This window comes from Natator depressus, chromosome 23 (assembly GCF_965152275.1).
Source record: "Natator depressus isolate rNatDep1 chromosome 23, rNatDep2.hap1, whole genome shotgun sequence".
In the NCBI taxonomy this organism is placed as follows: Eukaryota; Metazoa; Chordata; order Testudines; family Cheloniidae; genus Natator; species Natator depressus.
In genome coordinates this window covers 18,225,665-18,247,081 of record NC_134256.1, presented here as the reverse complement: position 1 = coordinate 18,247,081, position 21,417 = coordinate 18,225,665, and the positions used below count along the sequence as shown (strand labels likewise).

General features: G+C 45.3%; 1 protein-coding gene across 20 annotated transcripts in view; it reads left to right on the top strand.

Annotated features, from left to right (window-relative positions):
- Positions 1-21,417, top strand: part of LOC141976244 (butyrophilin subfamily 1 member A1-like) — a 79,618-nt gene that overhangs the window by 6,460 nt on the left and 51,741 nt on the right. For 8 of the 20 annotated variants that reach the window (XM_074937122.1, XM_074937115.1, XM_074937119.1 and 5 more), the window contains exons 3-13: positions 4,756-5,097; positions 6,297-6,581; positions 7,245-7,673; positions 11,354-11,374; positions 15,529-15,549; positions 16,566-16,586; positions 17,235-17,255; positions 18,270-18,290; positions 18,938-18,958; positions 20,519-20,539; positions 21,187-21,207. In XM_074937122.1, the coding sequence (XP_074793223.1) occupies positions 4,756-5,097; positions 6,297-6,581; positions 7,245-7,673; positions 11,354-11,374; positions 15,529-15,549; positions 16,566-16,586; positions 17,235-17,255; positions 18,270-18,290; positions 18,938-18,958; positions 20,519-20,539; positions 21,187-21,207 (1,224 nt within the window). Of the gene's footprint in view, positions 1-4,755; positions 5,098-6,296; positions 6,582-7,244; positions 7,674-11,353; positions 11,375-15,528; positions 15,550-16,565; positions 16,587-17,234; positions 17,256-18,269; positions 18,291-18,937; positions 18,959-20,518; positions 20,540-21,186; positions 21,209-21,417 lie in introns of all 20 variants that reach the window. The other 12 variants (XM_074937128.1, XM_074937126.1, XM_074937127.1 and 9 more) reach the window with 9 other exon arrangements.

The following is a 21,417-nucleotide window of genomic DNA, read 5'->3' as shown; positions in this document are numbered from 1 at the left end:
CCACGGGTCAGTCAAACCAGCACAGCAGCAGTTCCTCAGACAGAGGGCTCTGGTCTTCGGCTCTGCCCCGATCCCCCTATCCGCAGTACGGATACGAGAATGATACCCTGGGCACCGAGTCTCCCTGCGTCCCCAACACCACTCGTTGTCTCACTCCTTATTTGAAGGAGGAAGATGAGGAAGAAAGGGAGCTATTTCCCCACCGGCTCCTATCCATCAGGAGCCAGTCAGCCCAGGAGTCTCTCCTTACAGTGGTATGGGGACCCCTGTGCCACTCCCATCCCAATGGGCATACTGGAATCCCTGGGTCATATGCCCCACACAAGGGGGGACTGCCTGCCATGGTCAGACCCAGCACACAGTAATTCCCCACAGCTTCTGTACCAGTACCCTCAGTGGTACCAGGGGAAGAGGAGGAAGAACCCCTGCTCCTGCAGGGGACATCACCTATCCACTTGCCATCATTGTCCACAGAGGACACCTTTATGCCTCCTCCCCCAATATAGGGGATGATATCAAACTGTTCCATGGCTTATTTGAGAGGGTGGCCCTCTCTGGACATCTCCCTTGAGGAGGTCCCCATGATACAGCATGGGCTAGTGGGCTTTTTGTATACATCCACTTCGTTTAAAAAAAAATTGCCCTTCACATGAATGAGACACTGATGGACCCTGTAAGGGTCATTCTGTGGACCCCTGTGGCTGCCCCTCCAGCGGGAGGTCCGGCAGGAGGTGTGTACCAACAAAGGGCGTGGACTTTGCATCCAACATCTAATTTCTTAGTGATAGACGCAGTCCAGCGACGTGGCATGCGACAACAGCCCAGAAACACAACTCATGTTAAGGACTGGAAAAGACTTCATCAGTTTTGGCAATAAGGCTTACTCCTTGGCTACACCTCACTTCCACATAGTCAACTATGGGACATTACTAACGAAATATAACTATCCAAACTACACAAAAATCTCAGAATTGATTAATTTTATTGCCAAGGACAAGGGAGAACAATTCGCAGCACTTGATTCTGAGGACAGGGCTGCAACTTCTGTGTCGACGGTGATTGTAATGAGAAGGGCCTTGTGGCTCTATCTTTCTGGCTTCCCCGAAGAGGTGCAATCCACAGTGGAAGACATGCCGGCCCAAATTATTCGCCAAAAAGACAGATGACTCACTCCACTCACTCACTCACAGACTCACAAGAGACACTCCGATGCTTGCGAACCTATAACCCTAAACCCAAGAGGAAACAGAGGAATTACTTTACATCCCAATGATACCACTGGCCAGTGTATTCACAACAACAGTGGTGATTTGACTCACAGGGTCGCAGACACAGGCCCTGAGGGGACAACAATCTACTTCTCAAGTCGCTGCATCCCAATCATCAACCTCCCTGAACAAGAACTCCAGTGGATGGACACCAATACTCGATCTCCGATAATTCAACAAGTTTGTCAGAAACACAACGATTCAAGATGGTCACACTATACACTATAAGTGACTGCCTGCTAAAAGCGTCAACCCAGCAGAGAGCATTGCAAGCCACCGGACAGGTGGTGACCCTCTTCACGAATCTGGGCTTCCTAATAAATAACGACAAGCCCACTCTAACAACAGTGCAAGAGCTGGACTTCATTGGGGCCCACCTCAACTCTATCAAGGCTATAGCCTCACTACCGAGACAATGTTCTCTCACTCTCACCAGCCTCATACCCACTGCGTGAAATAGCCACAGGTATCTGCCAGGACTTGCCCCCAACTCCTTGACCACATGGAAGTCACAATGTTTGCTGTCAGACACACCAGATTGAACGTCCGTTGCCTACAAGGAAGGCTACGTATCGGCTTTGTTCCATACAGGCACAGTATAAACAAGCACCCCACGATATCGGGCAAAATAAAGGACCCTCTGGTGGGCAAAACTGACCAACGTATGCACAGGGGCACCCTTCATGCAGACCACAAAATGCCTCACTCCTGGGATGTGGAGCACACCTGCACCCACATTCCATATAGGGCTGCTGGTCCCCTGAGGAATCCCTTCAACATAGAAACCTATTGGAACTTAAAGCTGTCTGCAAGGCTTGCTCCCAATTCCTGCCACTCATCAAGGACAAGGCTATTTGAAGCCTTAGCTTGTATGTATTATATATATGGACAAGGGGGAGCACACTCACAGTACCTCTGTGTGCAAGTCATAAAACCCTGACGATGGCGCATCAGACACAATATCCACACTACCACAGCAGATACCCTCAGCAGACAAATTTCTCAGGACCGCGAAGGGAGCTCGACAACACAGTACTCTTGCATGTGTTTCAACACTGGGGGTTCCCCACAGTAGACCTTTTTACAACTGGACAAAATACCAAACACCCTCGTTTTTGTTCCAGTGCAGGTCTCCGTGTGCAGTCATTAGGCGATGCATTTCTCCTAGAGTGGAACGGTCCCCTTCTCTATGCCTTCCCTCCTATTCCTTTCTTGAACCGAGCGATCCACAAGATCACTCCTATTCCTCTCTTGAACCGAGTGATCCACAAGATCAGGCTGGATGGGTGGTATGGGCCACAGTAATTCTACTAGCATGGTCTCACTAAACCATGGTATCCTTACCCCCTCAGCATGACCGTGCATCCATGAATTGCACTCCCAGTTCTTTCTCACTCACTGTCCCAGGACTCAGGCAGTGTCCTGCATCTGCAGAAACTCCATCTCAGAGCATGGCTCCTCCATGGCTCACAAACCCTGAGCTGACCTGTTCAGAGGAGATACAAAATATACTGTTACACAGTTGAACAGAAATGAACTGTCACCCATACACCCTGAAGGGGAGATGAGTTAAGGCCTGGTGCCAACTAAAATGGATGACTTCCATCCCAGGGACATTACCCTCTATACTGCATTACCTATTAGAACTCAAAGGGTCAGACCTATCCATGAGCTCAATAAAAGTCCATCTGCCTACCATCAGAACATTCCATCACAAAGTGAATTGCCATCTTGTCTTTACCCATCTACTGACCCAATGTTTCCTCAGAGGACTCAGTAATGCCTATCCTGAACTACGTAAGCCTACTACACCATGGCACCTGAGCCTGGTCCTTTGGATCATCACCTCTTCCCTGTTTGAACCCATGACAACATAATCACTGCTACACCGTTCTATGAAAGTAGCATTTCTTGTGGCAATGACATCTGTCAGACGTGTGGGAGCACTGTGGGCTTTCATGGTGGAACCCCCATACATGCTCTTCTTTGAGGATAAAGCCTCCCTCAGACCACACCCCTGAACCCACACAGATAGAACACATTACACACTTCATAATCTTGATGTTCAGAGGGCATTGGCTTCTTACATAGACAGGACTAAAGCATCCCATAAATCCCCCAGACTGTTTCTATCTATCGCTGAATCTCTAAACAAAGACTTTTCACGTAGATCCATAATCGCGCAAAACTCAGCTATCATCAGTGCGACTGCCAATCCCTCGTGGGGATTTGCTCACATCCCACTAGAGCCTTATCAGCCTCCATGGCTTCCCTGCACAATGTACCTATCATGGACATTTGTAGAGTTGCTACCTGGGCCTCAGAACATACCTTTAGACAGCACTATGGCTTGGAGCAACAGACAACATCTGATACCTCCTTCGGATGCTCTGTAGTATCGGAGGTCACGACTTCAACTCTGAAGCCCCTCCTTCCATCGGAGGGCGCTGCTCTGAAGTCAACTAAAGTGGAGCACCCACAGGGACAGCACTCAAAGAAGAAGAGAGGGTTACTCACCTTGTGCAGTAACTGAGGTTCTTCGAGATGTGTGTCCCTGTGGGTGCTCCACTACCCTCCCTCCTCCCCTCTACTTTGGAGTTTCCTTATTAGTCTCTGCAGTAGAGGAGGAACGGAGTTGGGGTTGGTCGCACAGCATCGGTTAACTGCCTTCAGGGACCACACATGTGTGACCGAACTGGGCACTGCTACCAAAAGTCTCTGACTACGAGCGCAGGGGTGCACGAACACCTAAAGTGGAGCACCCACAGGGACACACATCTTGAAGAACCTCAGTTACTGCACAAGGTGAGTAACCCTCTCTTTTCCCAACAAGACTCTACAGGCTGGGGGGTCACCTTGAAGACTACAGTTGCTTTTCCTATGCTCAGGGACTTCTCCCTCCTACTTCTTACAGAGGCATAAACCACCCAAAAGGGTTGGGCAGAAAGCAGGAGCATAAGTAGGCTTAGATTTTTATCAGTAAATATCGATAAAATGTCAATTTCATGGTACGGACACAAACGGATGAAAAAATATTTCCAGTGCTGCTAATTAAAATATTCAGAGATGCAAAGTAAGAAATTAGTTTGACTTAACCCTGAAATTTTTATATATGCGGTTGACAGTTTGTGTTTTAATGCTTATAAACTTTAATTGTCTGACCCGCCCCCATTGTGTGCCCCTCCACTGGCCCCTGCTCTGACTGGAGTTTCAGGAGGGACTATGCATCCTGCACCTACCCAAGAGAAGTTCAGTCTGTACCACCTCGTGCTCAAATATGTGTATAGCTGAGCTACCAGTGAGGACGTCAAACACGCCCTCCATTCTGAAGGGGGGTAATTAGGTTAGATGGGGTGAGTTTCTCCCAGGAAACATAGCACTGCTGTTGTGTCTCAGAAATTGCATCTAGTTTTTATTTTGTTCTCTCTACACCAATGTCAAGCTTTTGAAGAAAATCAGTGATCATGATTTATTTCCTTTCTTGCAGGTGATTTTACTGTCACTGTGCATGTTGATCCTCCAATTGCCTTGGTTGGACAAGCTGTGATGTTGTCCTGCAATCTCATAGGCCACAACCCTGCTAACGTTCAAGTGCATTGGTATAAATGGGAAAGGAGCAAAAATACGACATTATATTTTTACAATAGCACAGAAAAAGGGACTGAGCTGGGCCAGGCTGGGGACCAGCACAGGATCAAAGGACGATACGAGAATGGAGTGGTTAGCATGAAGCTCTTTCCAGGGCAAGTAGAAGATAGTGGTCAGCACGTGTGTGCGGTGACAAGCGATGGTGTCTATCAAGAAGCTATCGCCCAGGTGACTGTTGCAGGTAAGCATGGAGATGTTGATAGAAAAGTGTTGCTGGCAGGGAACAATGCCGCACTGATCACAGTGGTGCTGATTCTCCATTGCCTTGCACTGTGTGTAGCAGCTGCATTTCCATTTAATCCTTTCCTCCCAACAGGGAGGTTCATCAGCTGGCAGGGGAAGGAGAAACACCCACTTGTGTGCCACATTATGGGAGGTGGGCAGAGGAAGTGATGGACTGGGAGTCAGAGAAGATTCAACATTTTGGTGTCCATCTCGCACAGTGTATTCAAATTATACACAGTGTATGCACACAACATGGATACCTCATGTACATTTTTCTCTGGCTTTTTGCTAGTGGCATGTGCAATCCTCATTCCCCTGCCTTGTGTGTGCTGCTGTTGTACAACAGCAATAAAATGAATAAAGCGCAGGGGCAAAGCTGGGCCATTACCTCCCGTCACACGTACATGCACCCAGGCAGTACATTACAGAGTCCTGCAGAGCGGTGAGGTCACTGTCCACCTGTGGTTTGTACACACTGCATCTGATTCTCAGTTACACGAAGGCCCTTTTACGTGGAAGTGAACCGCTGACATTACCCCTTGTACAGAGAAGGTTCTCCTTGGCCAGTGTAGAGCTGATGTAAGGGCTCTGTAGTGGCCTTGCTTCCGGACGTGGTGTAAGAGGCATATCAGGGTTGTGGGAGAGAGGGAGCAGGCTGAGGGCTCGTAGGGGTATGGCTGGAGCTCACTGTGCTTTGGCTATGCTCTGCTTCCCAGGGCTCATAGGGGACCATGGGAAGCAAAGTGTAAGTTAGAATAGCCCTAAGGCTGCTCTGACTTACAGTGGGCCTGAGCGAGTCCCTGAATGAGCCCAAAATACGGGGAGCACAAAGATAGCTCTCCCCTTTTCTGAAAACACTGCTTCCTTACTGATCTGCTACCATCCCAAAAGTGAAGCTGTCACATACATACAATGTCGTCATGTCTACATACAGTTTGGGATCAGCTTGTGAAGTGTTTGGTGATCTCTTGAGGTGGAAATCTCTCTGTATGAATTTAAGATACCTGAAATGCAAAATTATAGTTCAGCATAGGTTCAATAGGACATGGCGGCTGTAATGATAGTGGTGATCTTTCATCATTAGCACTCTTTGGTTGGTTTGTTAGCTAGTTCTTCAGCCTGTTTAACATTTTCTGAAATTGGTTTTCACTCTAGGTTTTGGCTCTGCACCTCGTCTAACTATAGACCATCAGCAGAATAATTCAGTCACTCTGAGGTGTACGTCCCAAGGGTGGTACCCACAACCTGAAGTATGCTGGACTGACAGCACAGGACAAAACATAACTGCTATGGCTGAAACAAGAATCCAAAAAGATCTGACAGATCTGTATCAAATCCACAGTACGCTCAGGGTTGCAGATATTGCTTCTGACACTATCTCATGCACTATAAGAAACCCCTTGCTGAAGAGGCACCGCAAAAAAGTTATTGCAATTTCAGGTAAGAGATGCAGTACTGTCAAAGCAAATATTCCTGCTCTTACTTATGAAATTGGGCTAAACGCATCTGCCTTGTGGCCAACCATGTCATTCAAGGCTTGCCTACATGGAGCACCAACACGCATTATTGGGGTGTGATTTCTAAAGTGCATTAATGGGTTGCACGTTAATTCATCCATGTAGACATCCAGCTGGTACTCACTAAAGTTTCCCTGGTGTGCTTTACCGTATTATTGTTTGAAACAGTAATATGGTAAATCACACTGGGGAACTTTTAGTGTGCATCATCAAGGTCTACACAGACCAATTAATGCACAACACATTGGTGCACTTTATTCGTCACACTTCCGTCGTGCCCATTACCCCACTGCGTAGACAAGCCTTTGGTGCAGCATCGTGAAGACCTGTACCACTCAGCATTTCTTTTCAAATACTACTCTTGAGATCACCGCAGATGTAAAAGACAGTAGAGCTCCGATTCTCTTTTCACTTATCTGTGTGTATATTAGGAGTGACCCCCTGAAGCTAATGAATTTACACTATTGTGAAAACAGCATAAATAAGAGGAGAATTAGGGCTGCCTCTTTTTCACGCTCTCTCTTGCATATTAATATGAGGCATTATGTGCTGCTGGTGCAAATATAACCCCCTGAACATTTTTCAGGTTTCTTTGATGTGGAGGCAGAACATGACGTCGTTACCGCTGGAATTGGAGAAAACGCCATTCTTCCCTGCCGGCTGATTACGAAACATCTGCCCCCCAGCATGGAGCTGCAATGGAGGAAAGTTGGACCTGGAAAGGATAAGACAATCTATTTCTACCTCTATGATCAAAGCAGCCCCCTGGTTAATTCTTATCCACATGATGACAAATGCGCAATGGGTTATTTGTCTCCAAATGGAGTCAACAGCAGAGAATGGCGCAGGAAAGAATATGGAAAAAAGGCAGAAGTTTTTAAAGGAAAGGAGTTTGGGAAAGGAAATATTTCTCTGAAACTGAACAATATTCAGGTGGAAGATGAAGGGAAATACGTATGTTCTGCCACAGCCAACTCATTTCACAGAAAGATCATCATTGACATCTTGGTTATCGGTAAGAAAAGCCTAGAATTGGAGAAAGCAGATTTAACAAAACTCTATTATTCTGTCTCCCCAGGAGCCAGCGCAGGCTTGTCCCTTCTCCGCGGCACATTTTATTTTATTAAAAAAAGAAAAGGAGTACTTGTGGCACCTTAGAGACTAACCAATTTATTTGAGCATAAGCTTTTGTGAGCTACAGCTCACTTCATCGGATGCATACTGTGGAAAGTACAGAAGACGTTTTTATACACACAAACCATGAAAAAATGGGTGATTATCACTACAAAAGGTTTTCTTTCCCCCCACCCCACTCTCCTGCTGGTAATAGCTTATGTAAAGTGATCACTCTCCTTACAATGTGTATGATAATCAAGGTGGGCCATTTCCAGCACAAATCCAGGTTATCTCTCCCCCCCAACAAACACTCTCCTGTTAGTAATAGCTTATCTAAAGTGATCACTCTCCTTACAATGTGTATGATAATCAAGGTGGGCCATTTCCAGCACAAATCCAGGGTTTAACAAGAACGTCTGAGGAAGGGGGTGGGGGGGGTAGGAAAAAACAAGGGGAAATAGGTTACCTTGCATAATGACTTAGCCACTCCCAGTCTCTATTCAAGCCTAAGTTAATTGTATCCTACTTTGAGTTGGAGACTTCGAAAATAGGATTCTAGGTCACCACAGAACTGTATCATGTTCGTGGGGGTGGAGGGGCAGAAGGAGAGGCCCCGAGATAGGACAGCTGCTTCTGCTGGGCTAAGAGTATAGTTGGATAGGTTAACCACCCCCCCCCCTTCCTCAGACGTTCTTGTTAAACCCTGGATTTGTGCTGGAAATGGCCCACCTTGATTATCATACACATTGTAAGGAGAGTGATCACTTTAGATAAGCTATTACTAACAGGAGAGTGTTTGTTGGGGGGAGGGGAGATAACCTGGATTTGTGCTGGAAATGGCCCACCTTGATTATCATACACATTGTAAGGAGAGTGATCACTTTACATAAGCTATTACCAGCAGGAGAGTGGGGTGGGGGGAGAGAAAACCCTTTGTAGTGATAATCACCCATTTTTTCATGGTTTGTGTGTATAAAAACGTCTTCTGTACTTTCCACAGTATGCATCCGATGAAGTGAGCTGTAGCTCACGAAAGCTTATGCTCAAATAAATTGGTTAGTCTCTAAGGTGCCACAAGTACTCCTTTTCTTTTTGCGAATACAGACTAACACGGCTGTTACTCTGAAACCTTTTATTTTATTATTATTTTATTGTTTTAAAACTCCTAAATGGTGGCATTTCCACTTCTTCCATTGGGTAGCTATTAGATCAGGGATGGGCAAACTATGGCCCGCGGGCCACACTCTGCCCGGGGGCCTTCCTGTCTGGCCCCTGAGCTCCCGGCCGGGGAGGCTCCACCCGGCCCCTCCCTGCTGTCCCCCCTCCCCTGGAGCCACTCCGCCATGCGGGTAGCGCTCTGGCCCGCCGCTCCTGCCTGGTGGGCTCCGGGGGGCCTGAGTTCCTGCCGCTCTGAGCGGCCTGGTAAGGGGACGGGGCTGCGAGCTCCAGCGGGCAGCGCGTCTGGCTCCAGTGGGCCACGCGGCTGCCAGACACACTGCTCTGAGTGGCCCTGTAAGGGGTTGGGGAGCGGGGTGGGGGTTATCTATAGCAGGGGGAGGGATAGCTCAGTGGTTTGAGCATTGGCCCCCTAAACCCAGGGTTGTGAGTTCAATCCTTGAGGGGGCCATTCAGGGATCTGGGGAGTTGGGGTTGGTCCTGCTTTGAGCAGGGGGTTGGACTAGATGACCTCCTGAGGTCTCTTCCGACCCTGATATTCTATGATTCTATGATAAGGGGCAGGGAGACCCGGGGGGTCTGTCAGGGAGTGGGGGTGTGCAACGATAGGGGTCAGGGGGTAGGGGGAGGAGTCTGGGGGGCAGTTAGGGTGGGGGGTCTCAGGAGGGGGCTGTCATGGGGACAAGGAGCGGGGGGATGGTTAGGGATGGGTGGGTCTCTGGAGGGGGCGGTCAGGGGACAAGGAGCAGGGGGGGTTGGATGGGTTGGGGTTTCTGAGGGGGGCAGGAAGTGGGTGGGGGTCAGATAGGGGGCGGGGCCAGCTGTTTGGGGAGGCACAGCCTTCCCTACCCTGCCCTCCATACAATTTTGCAACCCCGATGTGGCCCTCAGGCCAAAAAGTTTGCCCACACCTATATTAGATGGTCTAATGCATGTCACTGTGAGATCAGTTTCCTGATTTCAAACTGTCTGTTGTTAGCAGACATACCAATAATAATCACTCTTCCCTTTATTTGCCTTTAAAATGCCAGTTCTTGGAGCTGTATTGTTAAATCTATCTTCTAAAAATTAAAGTGATGTTAGAGTGTAATTTAAACTACTTTTTAATACGCCTTTTTGAAGCACTGTTAATTTTACAACAGAGTTTGTTAGTATCCTAAGAACAGGAGAACCTTCAGCCATAACAACATAGAATAAAAGAAATGTAGGGCTGGAAGGGACCTCAAGAACTTTGTGAGAGTTTATTATTACAACAATAATAATTTGTTTACAACAGAGAAAAGATGTTTTTTCTTTCCACGCTGAGGTTGAAAAAAATACATTTTATTCCATGAGGTAAAATGATTTAGGATCTTGAGTCCCATTTTCAAAAGTTACTGAGTTGTTGTCTACACAGAAGCATTCTGGAAAATTAATTCGACTTAACTGAAGTTTGAATGTAAAGTGGATTAGTTAAATTTCATTAAGCCCCTGTATGGACATCCTTATTCAGATTTTAAATTGCCTGAATTCAATTTGTGAACTAAGCTAAATCAAATTAAGGCCACTGTAATTCTGAATAATTTCTGAAAAACATGTGTTTACTGTGGTTTAACTAATAAATTTGAATAGTTGATTCAGATTAACTTTCTTGAGTTTCCCCATGCAGACAAGTCCTTAGATACTTTGGAGAAAGTCCAGTTAACTTTCCAGGAAACTTAGGTTAGGTCTACACTACAGATCTATGTCAGTATACCTATGTCACACAGGGGTATGAAAAATCCACACCCCTGAGCAACGTGAGCCAATAGGGGGAGGCTTGTGAGACAGAACTTTAAACTGCGTGGAAGCTGGATTCAGACTATAGAACTCAATCCTGCACAAAACCAGAATGGTCCAAACTTCTCAGGTTTCCCAACTACATTCAAAACCCACCTCTTTGATTCTACTTTTCCCAGTTGCTCCCAACCCCTGCATATTTAGTGTCACGTACCAGATAATGTCATGAAAGTTTTAGCAGAAAAAATAAAGTACAATTTTTTCTTGGTTTGAAAAATAAGCATTTTGAGGTCATTGTAACAGTTCATGTTCAGAAGCAAATGAGTAAGTCTGCACCTGCTTTATGTCCTTTACACTCAGATACGTGGGAAAAATGTACCCCTTCATGTAACATGTGCTGACCCTGTGCCTCTTTCACAGAACAAATTCATGAAGAAATTAAGGTTCCATTTAAGTACAGAATCACATTGGGGCAGAGTGGGGGTGTCAGAAAAATTGAGCACCACTTATTCCAAGACACGAGCCTTCCTTCATTGAATTCAGTGTTATCTTCCATTGGCTACACTGGGAACAGTACTGGGCCCCTAATTTGAAAGCAATGAAGTACATATATTGAAAAGTGTTCCTTTTGTTTTTCTTTTGCAGCCCAACTCAAGGAGGAAAAGGGTAAGTTGGCTTCTGCAGTTTGGAAGGGGAAGGGTCAGTGATTTCCCCATTCAGAGAAGGGAGGTCAGGACCTTTCTCCTTTTGCCGTGAGTGGGAGGTGAGTGAGTTTTGCAATTGTGAGTGAGGAGAATCTGGATATTTTTTACTGTCAGGTTGTATATCTGGTTGGTCAGGGCTGGGGTGTCAGACTGGGGCTGATCAGAGGAAAGAAATGTTCATTCACCCAATGTTAAGCAACAACAAAGATGAGTGCCTCGTATTAAATGAGGATATTGATATAATAGGCATCATAGAAACTTGGTGGAATGAGGATAATCAATGGGACACAGTAATACCAGGGTACAAAATACATCAGAAGGACAGAACAGGTCGTGCTGGTGGGGGAGTGGCACTATATGTGAATGAAAGTGTAGAATCAAATGAAGTAAAAATCTTAAATGACCCAAACTGTACCATAGAATCTCTATGGATAGAAATTCCATGCTTTAATAATAAGAATATAGCAGTAGGGATATATTACCGACCACCTGACCGGGGGGGGGGCGGGGGGTGGAAATAGCTCAGTGGCTTGAGCATTGGCCTGCTAAACCCAGGGTTGTGAGTTCAGTTCCTGAGGGGGTCATTTAGGGATTTGGGGCAAAAATTGGAATTGGTCCTGCTTTGAGCAGGGGATTGGACTAGATGACCTCCTGAGGTCCTTTCCAATCTTGAGATTCTATGATTCTATGATGATAGTGACTGTGAAACGCTCAGGGAGATTAGAATGGCTATTAAAATAAAAAACTCAATAATACTGGGGGATTTCAACTATCCCCATATTGACTGGATACAGATCACCTCAGGACAGGATGCAGAAATAAAGTTTCTTGACACCTTAAATGACTAGTTCTTGGAGCAGCTAGTCCTGGAACCCACAAGAGGAGAGGCAATTCTTGATTTAGTCCAAAGTGGAACACAGGATCAGGTCCAAGAGGTGAATATAGCTGGACCGATTGGTAATAGTGACCATAATATGATTAAATTTAACATCCCTGTGGCGGGGAAAACACCACAGGAGCCCAAAACTGTAGCATTTAATTTCAGAAAGGGGAACTACACAAAAATGAGGAATTTAGTAAAACAAAAATTAAAGGTTACAGTGCCAAAAGTAAAATCCCTGCAAGCTGCATGGAAACTTTTTAAAGACACCATAATAGAGGCTTAAATTAAATGTATACCTCAAATTAAAAAACATAGAGAACCAAAAAAGAGCCACCATGGCTAAACAACAAAGTAAAAGAAGCAGTGAGAGGCAAAAAGGCATCCTTTAAAAAGTGGAAATTAAATCCTAGTGAGGAAAATAGAAAGGAGCATAAACTCTGGCAAATGAAGTGTAAAAATACAATTAGGAAGGCCAAAAAAGAATTTGAAGAACAGCTAGTCAAAGACTCAAAAAGTAATAGCAAATTGTTTTTAGTACATCAGAAACAGGAAGCCTGCTAAAAAAACAGTGGGGCCAATGAATGATCAAGATGCTAAAGGAGCACTCAAGGAAGATAAGGCCAGTGCAGAGAAACTAAATGAATTGTTTGCATCGGTTTTCACGGTTGAGGATGTGAGGGAGATTCCCAAACCTGAGCCATTCTTTTTAGGTGACAAATCTGAGGAACTGTCCCGGATTGAGGTGTCATTAGAGGAGGTTTTGGAACAAATTGATAAACTAAACAGTAATAAGTCACCAGGACAAGATGATATTCACCCAAGAGTTCTGAAGGAACTCAGATGTGAAATTGCAGAACTAGTTACTGTAGTTTGTAACCTATCATTTAAATCAGCTTCTGTACCAAATGACTGGAGGATAGCTAATCTGATGCCAATTTTTAAAAAGGTCTCCAGAGGTGACCCTGGCAATTACAGGCCTGACTTCAGTACCGGGCAAACTGGTTGAAACTATAGTAAAGAACAGAATTGTCAGACACTTAGATGAGCATAATTTGTTGGGGAATAGTCAACATGTTTTTTGTAAAGGGAAATCATACCTCACCAATCTCCTAGAATTTTTTGAGGGGGTCAACAAGCATGTGGACAAGGGGGATCCAGTGGATATAGTATATTTAGATTTTCAGAAAGCCTTTGATAAGGTCCATCACCAAAGACTTTTAAGCAAAGTAAGCGGTCATGGGATAAGAGGGAAGGTTCTCTCATGGATTGGTAACTGGTTAAAAGATAGGAAACAAAGGGTAGGAATAAACGGTCAGTTTTCAGAATGGAGAGAGGTAAATAGTGGTGTCCCCCAGGGGTTTGTACTAGGACCAGTCCTATTCAGCATATTCATAAATGATCTGGAAAAAGGGGTAAATGGTGAGGTAGCACAATTTGCAGATGATACAAAACTACTCAAGATCATTAAGTCCCAGGCAGACTGCAAAGAGCTACAAAAGGATCTCTCAGAACTGGGTGACTGGGCAACAAAATGGCAGATGAAATTCAGTGTTGATAAATGCAAAGTAATGCACATTGGAAAACATAATCCCAACTATACATATACAATGATGGGGTCTAAATTAGCTGTTACCACTCAAGAACGAGATCTTGGAGTCGTGGATAGTTCTCTGAAAACATCCACTCAATGTGCAGTGACGGTCAAAAATGCGAACAGAATGTTGGGAATCATTAAGAAAGGGATAGATAATAAGACAGAAAATATCATATTGCCTCTATACAAATCCATGGTACGCCTATCTATTGAATACTGCATGTATATGGTCGCCCCATCTCAAAAAAGATATATTGGAACTGGAAAAGTTTCAGAAAAGGGCAACAAAAATTATTAGGGTACGGAACAGCTTCCATATGAAAAGAGATTAATAAGACTGGGACTTTTCAGCTTGGAAAAGAGACAACTAAGGGGGGATATGATTGAGGTCTAAAAAATCATGAATGGTGTGGAGAAAGTAGATAAGGAAGAGTTATTTACTCCTTCTCATAACACAAGAGCTAGGGGTCACCCAATGAAATTAATAGGCAGCAGGTTTAAAACAAACAATAGGAAGTATTTCTTCATACAACGCACAGTCAACCTGTGGAACTCCTTGCCAGAGAATGTTGTGAAGGCCAAGACTATAAGAGGGTTCAAAAAACAACTGGATAAATTAATGGAGGATAGCTCCATCAATGGCTGTTAGCCAGAATGGACAGGAATGGTGTCCCTAGCCTCTGTTTGCCAGAAGCTGGGAATGGGTGATAGAGGATGGATCACTTGATGATGATTACCTGTTCTGTTCATTCCCTCTGTGGCACCTGGAATTGGCCGCTGTCGGACAACAGGATACTGGGCTAGATGGGCCTTTTGTGTGACCCAGTCTGGCTGTTCTTATGTTCTGAAGACAAATATGTGACAAGTGGAGGTGTATGTCCTTTTGGAGTAATAGAAGATGAGGGTCCTGGCCTTCCCTGCCCTTGGCACTAGGGTGCTGAGGGTGCTGTCCCCCTCCATGCCTGGAATCTCCAGGGGGGGCTGTTAATCTCTTGAGGCATAATCCCACCCAGAGCTCCACAGGGCGGTGCAGTTTAGCAACCCACTCACCTTTCCTGACACACACATAGGCCTATCCCACACACATCGTCTGTGATGGGAATAGGTGCAATTTCTGTCTCAGCAAAGCTGTACCCCTTTGCTTGGAGCTCACACAAGCCCTTCAGTAGGAAAGTGTTCGCCAGGCCCCAGGCCAGAGGGCATGGGGATGATATTAGTTAGGACAATAGAGGTTATAATAGCTCTGTATTTCGCTGTGTTCTTGGAATAGTGTGTGCAGTTCTGGTGTCCCCCACTGCAGAAAGAAGTTGTCAAACTGGAGACGGTTCAGAGAACAGCACCAGAATGATTAAAGGATTAGATAATGTGTTATAGTGATAGATTCAAAGAGCTCAATCTATTTAGTTTAACAAAGAGAAGGGGTGACTTGATTGCACTCTATATGTGTGTACATAGAGGACAAATATGTGATAATGGGCTCTTTAGTCTAGCAGAGAATGGTCTAGCAAAATCCAAAGGCTGGAATTGGCCAATATTTATACTAATCAACAGAGAAAGGATCTCATTCATCCTCTTCAATTCATAAGTCAATGGACATTCACTGAACTGTTTTCTTCTTCTCCCAATTTTTCTTTTGCAGAGGAACTCCAGGAGCCAATGGGTGAGTTTGCCAACTGTACTCAATACTTACAGTCCACTGACTAAACTTCGTGTGCCCTGTATGGGTTTCAACAACTTCAGCTGCAGAAGGGATGCTATCGTTGCATGCCCCGTGCATCTGGGAAGTGGAGGGTCTGTGTAGATTACTCTGGAATCCTGGTATGTCAGCGAGCTGAGACCTCATCAGCACTTTGCAAAGAAAGTCAGAGGGGTCGGGGTTCAAGGGCAGTCGGGCAGGAGAGAAAAAACATCTACACGCTACAGGAACTGATCATTCCACTGAATGGAAAAGCTCTGGATGGGGAGTGTGGCAGGACCGAGTTGCTCGTGCTGTGCCTGACCTTGTAGTAGCTGAGAACAAATAAGTACATAGAGAACAAATATGTGATAATGGGCTCTTTAGTCTAGCAGAGAATGGTCTAGGAAAATCCAATGGCTGGAAATTGAAATTAGGAAAGTCCGACTAGAAATAAGGCATAGATTTTTAAGCGTGAGGATGATTACACATTGTAACAATGTAACATGGGTTCTGGTGGATCCTCCATCACTGGACATTTTTGAAATCAAGGTTGTATGTTCTTTGTAAAGGATCTGCTCTAATGCAAAGATGAATTGTTTGGGGGAAGTTCTCTGGCCCATGTTGTAGAGGCCTTAGACAGTATGATGTTCATTGTGTAGACACTTGCTCACTCAGAGCTATTCGCCAATAAACACAGCTTTTGATATTTTTTACTCGGAGGGTGGTGAAGCACTGGAATGGGTTACCTAGGGAAGTGGTGGAATCTGCATCCTTAGAGGTATATAAGGCTCAGCTTGAGAAAGCCCTGGCTGTGATAATTTAATTGGTGCTGGTCCTGTTTTGAGCAAGGGTTTGGGCTAGATGACCTCCTGAAGCCTCTTTGAACCGTAATCTTCTATGATTCTATGCTTCTGTGCACTATTAGTTACCTTTGTTCTTCGCCATATTATTATAAAAGGTGAGATTGTTATCTTTAAAGATTTTTTTTTCTTGTTTAGGAGACTTGGAAAAGAGAAGAAGTAAGTCTTTGCCTTTTTCTTTTGTGTACTCTACTGCTCTGTAGGAATCTTGTGGAATGAAAAGAAAATTCATTGAGTTTCATTCATTCACCCCACTTTCCTGTTTATGATAGAGCAAAGATTACTTGGCTAATTTTGTCAATAACAAATCTGAGCACTTGCTGGTTCTGAGGAGTGCTGCTCATACATTGCCGAAATTGAAATAGACTCACCCGCTAGTTGTTTGTATTCTCCAAGAACCAGAACACTCTTGCAGAGACACGGTAGGAAAGGCCATGTACACACCGAAAGGACTCTGCATTGAACCAGCAAATGGAACGCAGCTCATGATGTAAATGGTGTAACTGCTCCTTTCATAGCAGAACCGAAACTGGCAGAGGAGCGTAGTGTGTCATATTCACCTTTTGCTAATTAGTTGTAGCCATGAAGTTTTTTCTTCAATTGATCAAAGCAAGAATATCATCTTCTCTATCTACTCCATAGCGGGATGGGAATCGGCCTAGCCCATGGATTGAAGAGCTAACTCACTACCCATGGCCAATATTTATGCTAATCAACAAAGAAAGGATCTCATTCACCCTCCTCAATCCATAAGTCAATGGACATTCACTGAACTGTTTTCTTCTTCTCCCCATTTTTCTTTTGCAGAGGAACTCCAGGAGCCAATGGGTGAGTTTGCCAACTGTACTCAATACTTACAGTCCACTGACTAAACTTCGTGTGCCCTGTATGGGTTTCAACAACTTCAGCTGCAGAAGGGATGCTCTATTGCATGCCCCGTGCATCTCTGAAGTGGAGGGTCTGTGTAGATTACTCTGGAATCCTGGTATGTCAGCGAGCTGAGACCTCACCAGCACTTTGCAAAGAAAGTGAGAGGGGTCGGGGTTCAAGGGCAGTCGGGCAGGAGAGAAAAAACATCTACACGCTACAGGAACTGAACATAACCACTGAATGGAAAAGCTCTGGATGGGGAGTGTGGCAGGACCGAGTTGCTCGTGCTGTGCTTGACCTTGTAGTAGCTGAGAACAAATAAGTACATAGAGAACAAATATGTGATAATGGGCTCTTTAGTCTAGCAGAGAATGGTCTAGGAAAATCCAATGGCTGGAAATTGAAATTAGGAAAGTCCGACTAGAAATAAGGCATAGATTTTTAAGCGTGAGGATGATTACACATTGTAACAATGTAACATGGGTTCTGGTGGATCCTCCATCACTGGACATTTTTGAAATCAAGGTTGTATGTTCTTTGTAAAGGATCTGCTCTAATGCAAAGATGAATTGTTTGGGGGAAGTTCTCTGGCCCATGTTGTAGAGGCCTTAGACAGTATGATGTTCATTGTGTAGACACTTGCTCACTCAGAGCTATTCGCCAATAAACACAGCTTTTGATATTTTTTACTCGGAGGGTGGTGAAGCACTGGAATGGGTTACCTAGGGAAGTGGTGAATCTGCATCCTTAGAGGTATATAAGGCCCAGCTTGAGAAAGCCCTGGCTGTGATAATTTAATTGGTGCTGGTGCTGTTTTGAGCAAGGGTTTGGGTAGATGACCTCCTGAAGCCTCTTTGAACCGTAATCTTCTATGATTCTATGCTTCTGTGCACTATTAGTTACCTTTGTTCTTCGCCATATTATTATAAATGGTGAGATTGTTATCTTTAAAGATTTTTTTTTCTTGTTTAGGAGACTTGGAAAAGAGAAGAAGTAAGTCTTTGCCTTTTTCTTTTGTGTACTCTACTGCTCTGTAGGAATCTTGTGGAATGAAAAGAAAATTCATTGAGTTTCATTCATTCACCCCACTTTCCTGTTTATGATAGAGCAAAGATTACTTGGCTAATTTTGTCAATAACAAATCTGAGCACTTGCTGGTTCTGAGGAGTGCTGCTCATACATTGCCGAAATTGAAATAGACTCACCCGCTAGTTGTTTGTATTCTCCAAGAACCAGAACACTCTTGCAGAGACACGGTAGGAAAGGCCATGTACACACCGAAAGGACTCTGCATTGAACCAGCAAATGGAAGGCAGCTCATGATGTAAATGGTGTTACTGCTCCTTGCACAGCAGAACCCATACTGGCAGAGGAGTGTAGTGTGTCATATTCACCTTTTCTAATTAGTTGTCGCCATGAAGTTTTTTCTTCAATTGATTAAAGCGAGAATATCATCTTCTCTATCTACTCCGTAGCGGGATAGGAATGGGGCTAGCCCACGGATTGAAGAGCTAACTCACTACCCATGGCCAATATTTATACTAATCAACAAAGAAAGGATCTCATTCACCCTCCTCAATCCATAAGTCAATGGACATTCACTGAACTGTTTTCTTCTCGTCCACATTTTTCTTTTGCAGAGGAACTCCAGGAGCCAGTGGGTGAGTTTGCCAACTGTACTCAATACTTACAGTCCACTGACCAAACTTTGTGTGCCCTGTATTGGTTCCAACAATTTCAGCTGCAGAAGGAATGCTCTCATTGCATGCCCCTTGCATCTGGGAAGTGGAGGGTCTGTGCAGATTACTCTGGGCCCGCACTGCGATCGTTACCCCAGATCCGTCAGGATCTCTGCTTTCAGCTGGGGGTAGTCTGCCGCAGCCTCTTCAGGCAAATCATAGGAGGCCTTCTGGGCCTTCCCACACAGGAATGGAGCGAGGATGGCAGACCACTGTTCTCAGGGCCAAGCCTCCCGCAGGGCTGTCCTCTCAAAGGGCAGGAGGTATGCCTCTACATCATCCTCCCGCGTCATTTTCTGCAGCCAATTGCTGGCCCGCATGATCTGCGTCCCATCATGGCCGTAGTTCAGCTCTGTAAGGACGTTTACCTGGTTTACCAATTCCTGCAACATAGCCCGGTCTTGAGCAGCCTGGTCCACCAGCAGGCGATTAGTCTCTTGCTGCAGCCTCACTGCCTCCTGTTGGGCGGCTGCCTGGACACGAGGAGCCTCCTGCTGGGCAGCTGTGGCTTGTATCAGTGCCTGCACTACGTCCTCCTTTGTGGTGAGGAAAAAGAAAACCCTCTCCCTTTTTTTTTCCCAAACACCTGCCTTCTTCCGCCGTCCTGTGCACACCAGATCCTACTTCTGACACCAGTTGTGAGAAAGTTCCTCCTCTACCTTGGTGGGTCTTGCGCTTATTGGCGGATTTGCTCGCCTTGGAGCTTCACAGCAGCCCTGAGTTTGGCCGTTTTTGTGAACCCACAGTCCAGGTCAACTCCTCCTGTGTCTGAACATGAGTTGGGAGGTTTGGGGGGAACCTGGGGCCCCCCCTCTACTCCGGGTTCCAGCCCAGGGCCCTGTGGAATGCAGCTGTCTAGAGTGCGTCCTGGAAGAGCTGTGCGATAGCTACAACTCCCTGGGCTACTTCCCCATGGGCTCCTCCCAACAGCTTCTTTATCCTCGCCATAGGACCTTCCTCCTGGTGTCTGATAATGCTTGTATTCCTCAGTCCTCCAACAGTATGTGTTCTCACTCTCAGCTCCTGGCGCCCCTTGCTCCCAGCGCCTTGCACGCACCACAAACTGAAGTTTCCACCTCTTCCTTCCCCAACTCCTCCCCCCCAGCACCTCCTGTCCTCTGCAGAAGAGGTGATCAGTGGCGGGCAGGAATCACTGAGGTGGAAGAGGAAGTACCCCTTTCACTGGAGCTCATAGAAGCCCTTCAGTAGGAAAGTGTATACTGGGCCCCAGGCCAGAGACCACGATGGTGATCTTAATGAGGACTATAGAGATAATATTAGCTCTGTATTTGGCTCTGTTGCTGGAATAGTTTGTGCAGTTCTGGTGTCCCCCACTGAAGAAAGAAGTTCTCGAACTGGAGAGGGTTAAGAGAAGAGCACCAGAATGATTAAAAGATTAGATAACATGTGTTACCTTTGTTCTTGGCTTTCTTATTACAAAGGCTGCTATTGTTATCTTTAAACATATTTTCTCTTTTTTAGGAGACTTGGAAAAGAGACTAAGTAAGTCTGTGTCCTTTTTCTTCCGTGTGCTCTACTGCTGTGTAGGAGTTTTCTAGAAAGAAAAGAAAAATCATTGATTTATTAGACCTCAGCCCGCTTTCCTGTTTTTGATAGAGTAGATTACGAAGCTAATTTTGTCAATAACAAATCTGAGCACTTGCTGGTTCTGAGGAGTGCTGCTCATACATTGCCGAAATTGAAATAGACTCACCCGCTAGTTGTTTGTATTCTCCAAGAACCAGAACACTCTTGCAGAGACATGGTAGGAAAGGCCATGTACACACCGAAAGGACTCTGCATTGAACCAGCAAATGGAAGGCAGCTCATGATGTAAATGGTGTTACTGCTCCTTGCACAGCAGAACCCATACTGGCAGAGGAGCGTAGTGTGTCATATTCACCTTTTGCTAATTAGTTGTCGCCATGAAGTTTTTTCTTCAATTGATCAAAGCAAGAATATCATCTTCTCTATCTACTCCGTAGCGGGATAGGAATGGGGCTAGCCCACGGATTGAAGAGCTAGCTCACTACCCATGGCCAATATTTATGCTAATCAACAAAGAAAGGATCTCATTCACCCTCCTCAATCCATAAGTCAGTGGACATTCACTGAACTGTTTTCTTCTTCTCCCCATTTTTCTTTTGCAGAGGAACTCCAGGAGCAAATGGGTGAGTTTGCCAACTGTACTCAATACTTACAGTCCACTGACTAAACTTCGTGTGCCCTGTATGGGTTTCAACAACTTCAGCTGCAGAAGGGATGCTCTCATTGCATGCCCCGTGCATCTGAGAAGTGGAGGGTCTGGTAGATTACTCTGGAATCCTGGTATGTCAGCGAGCTGAGACCTCATCAGCACTTTGCAAAGAAAGTCAGAGGGG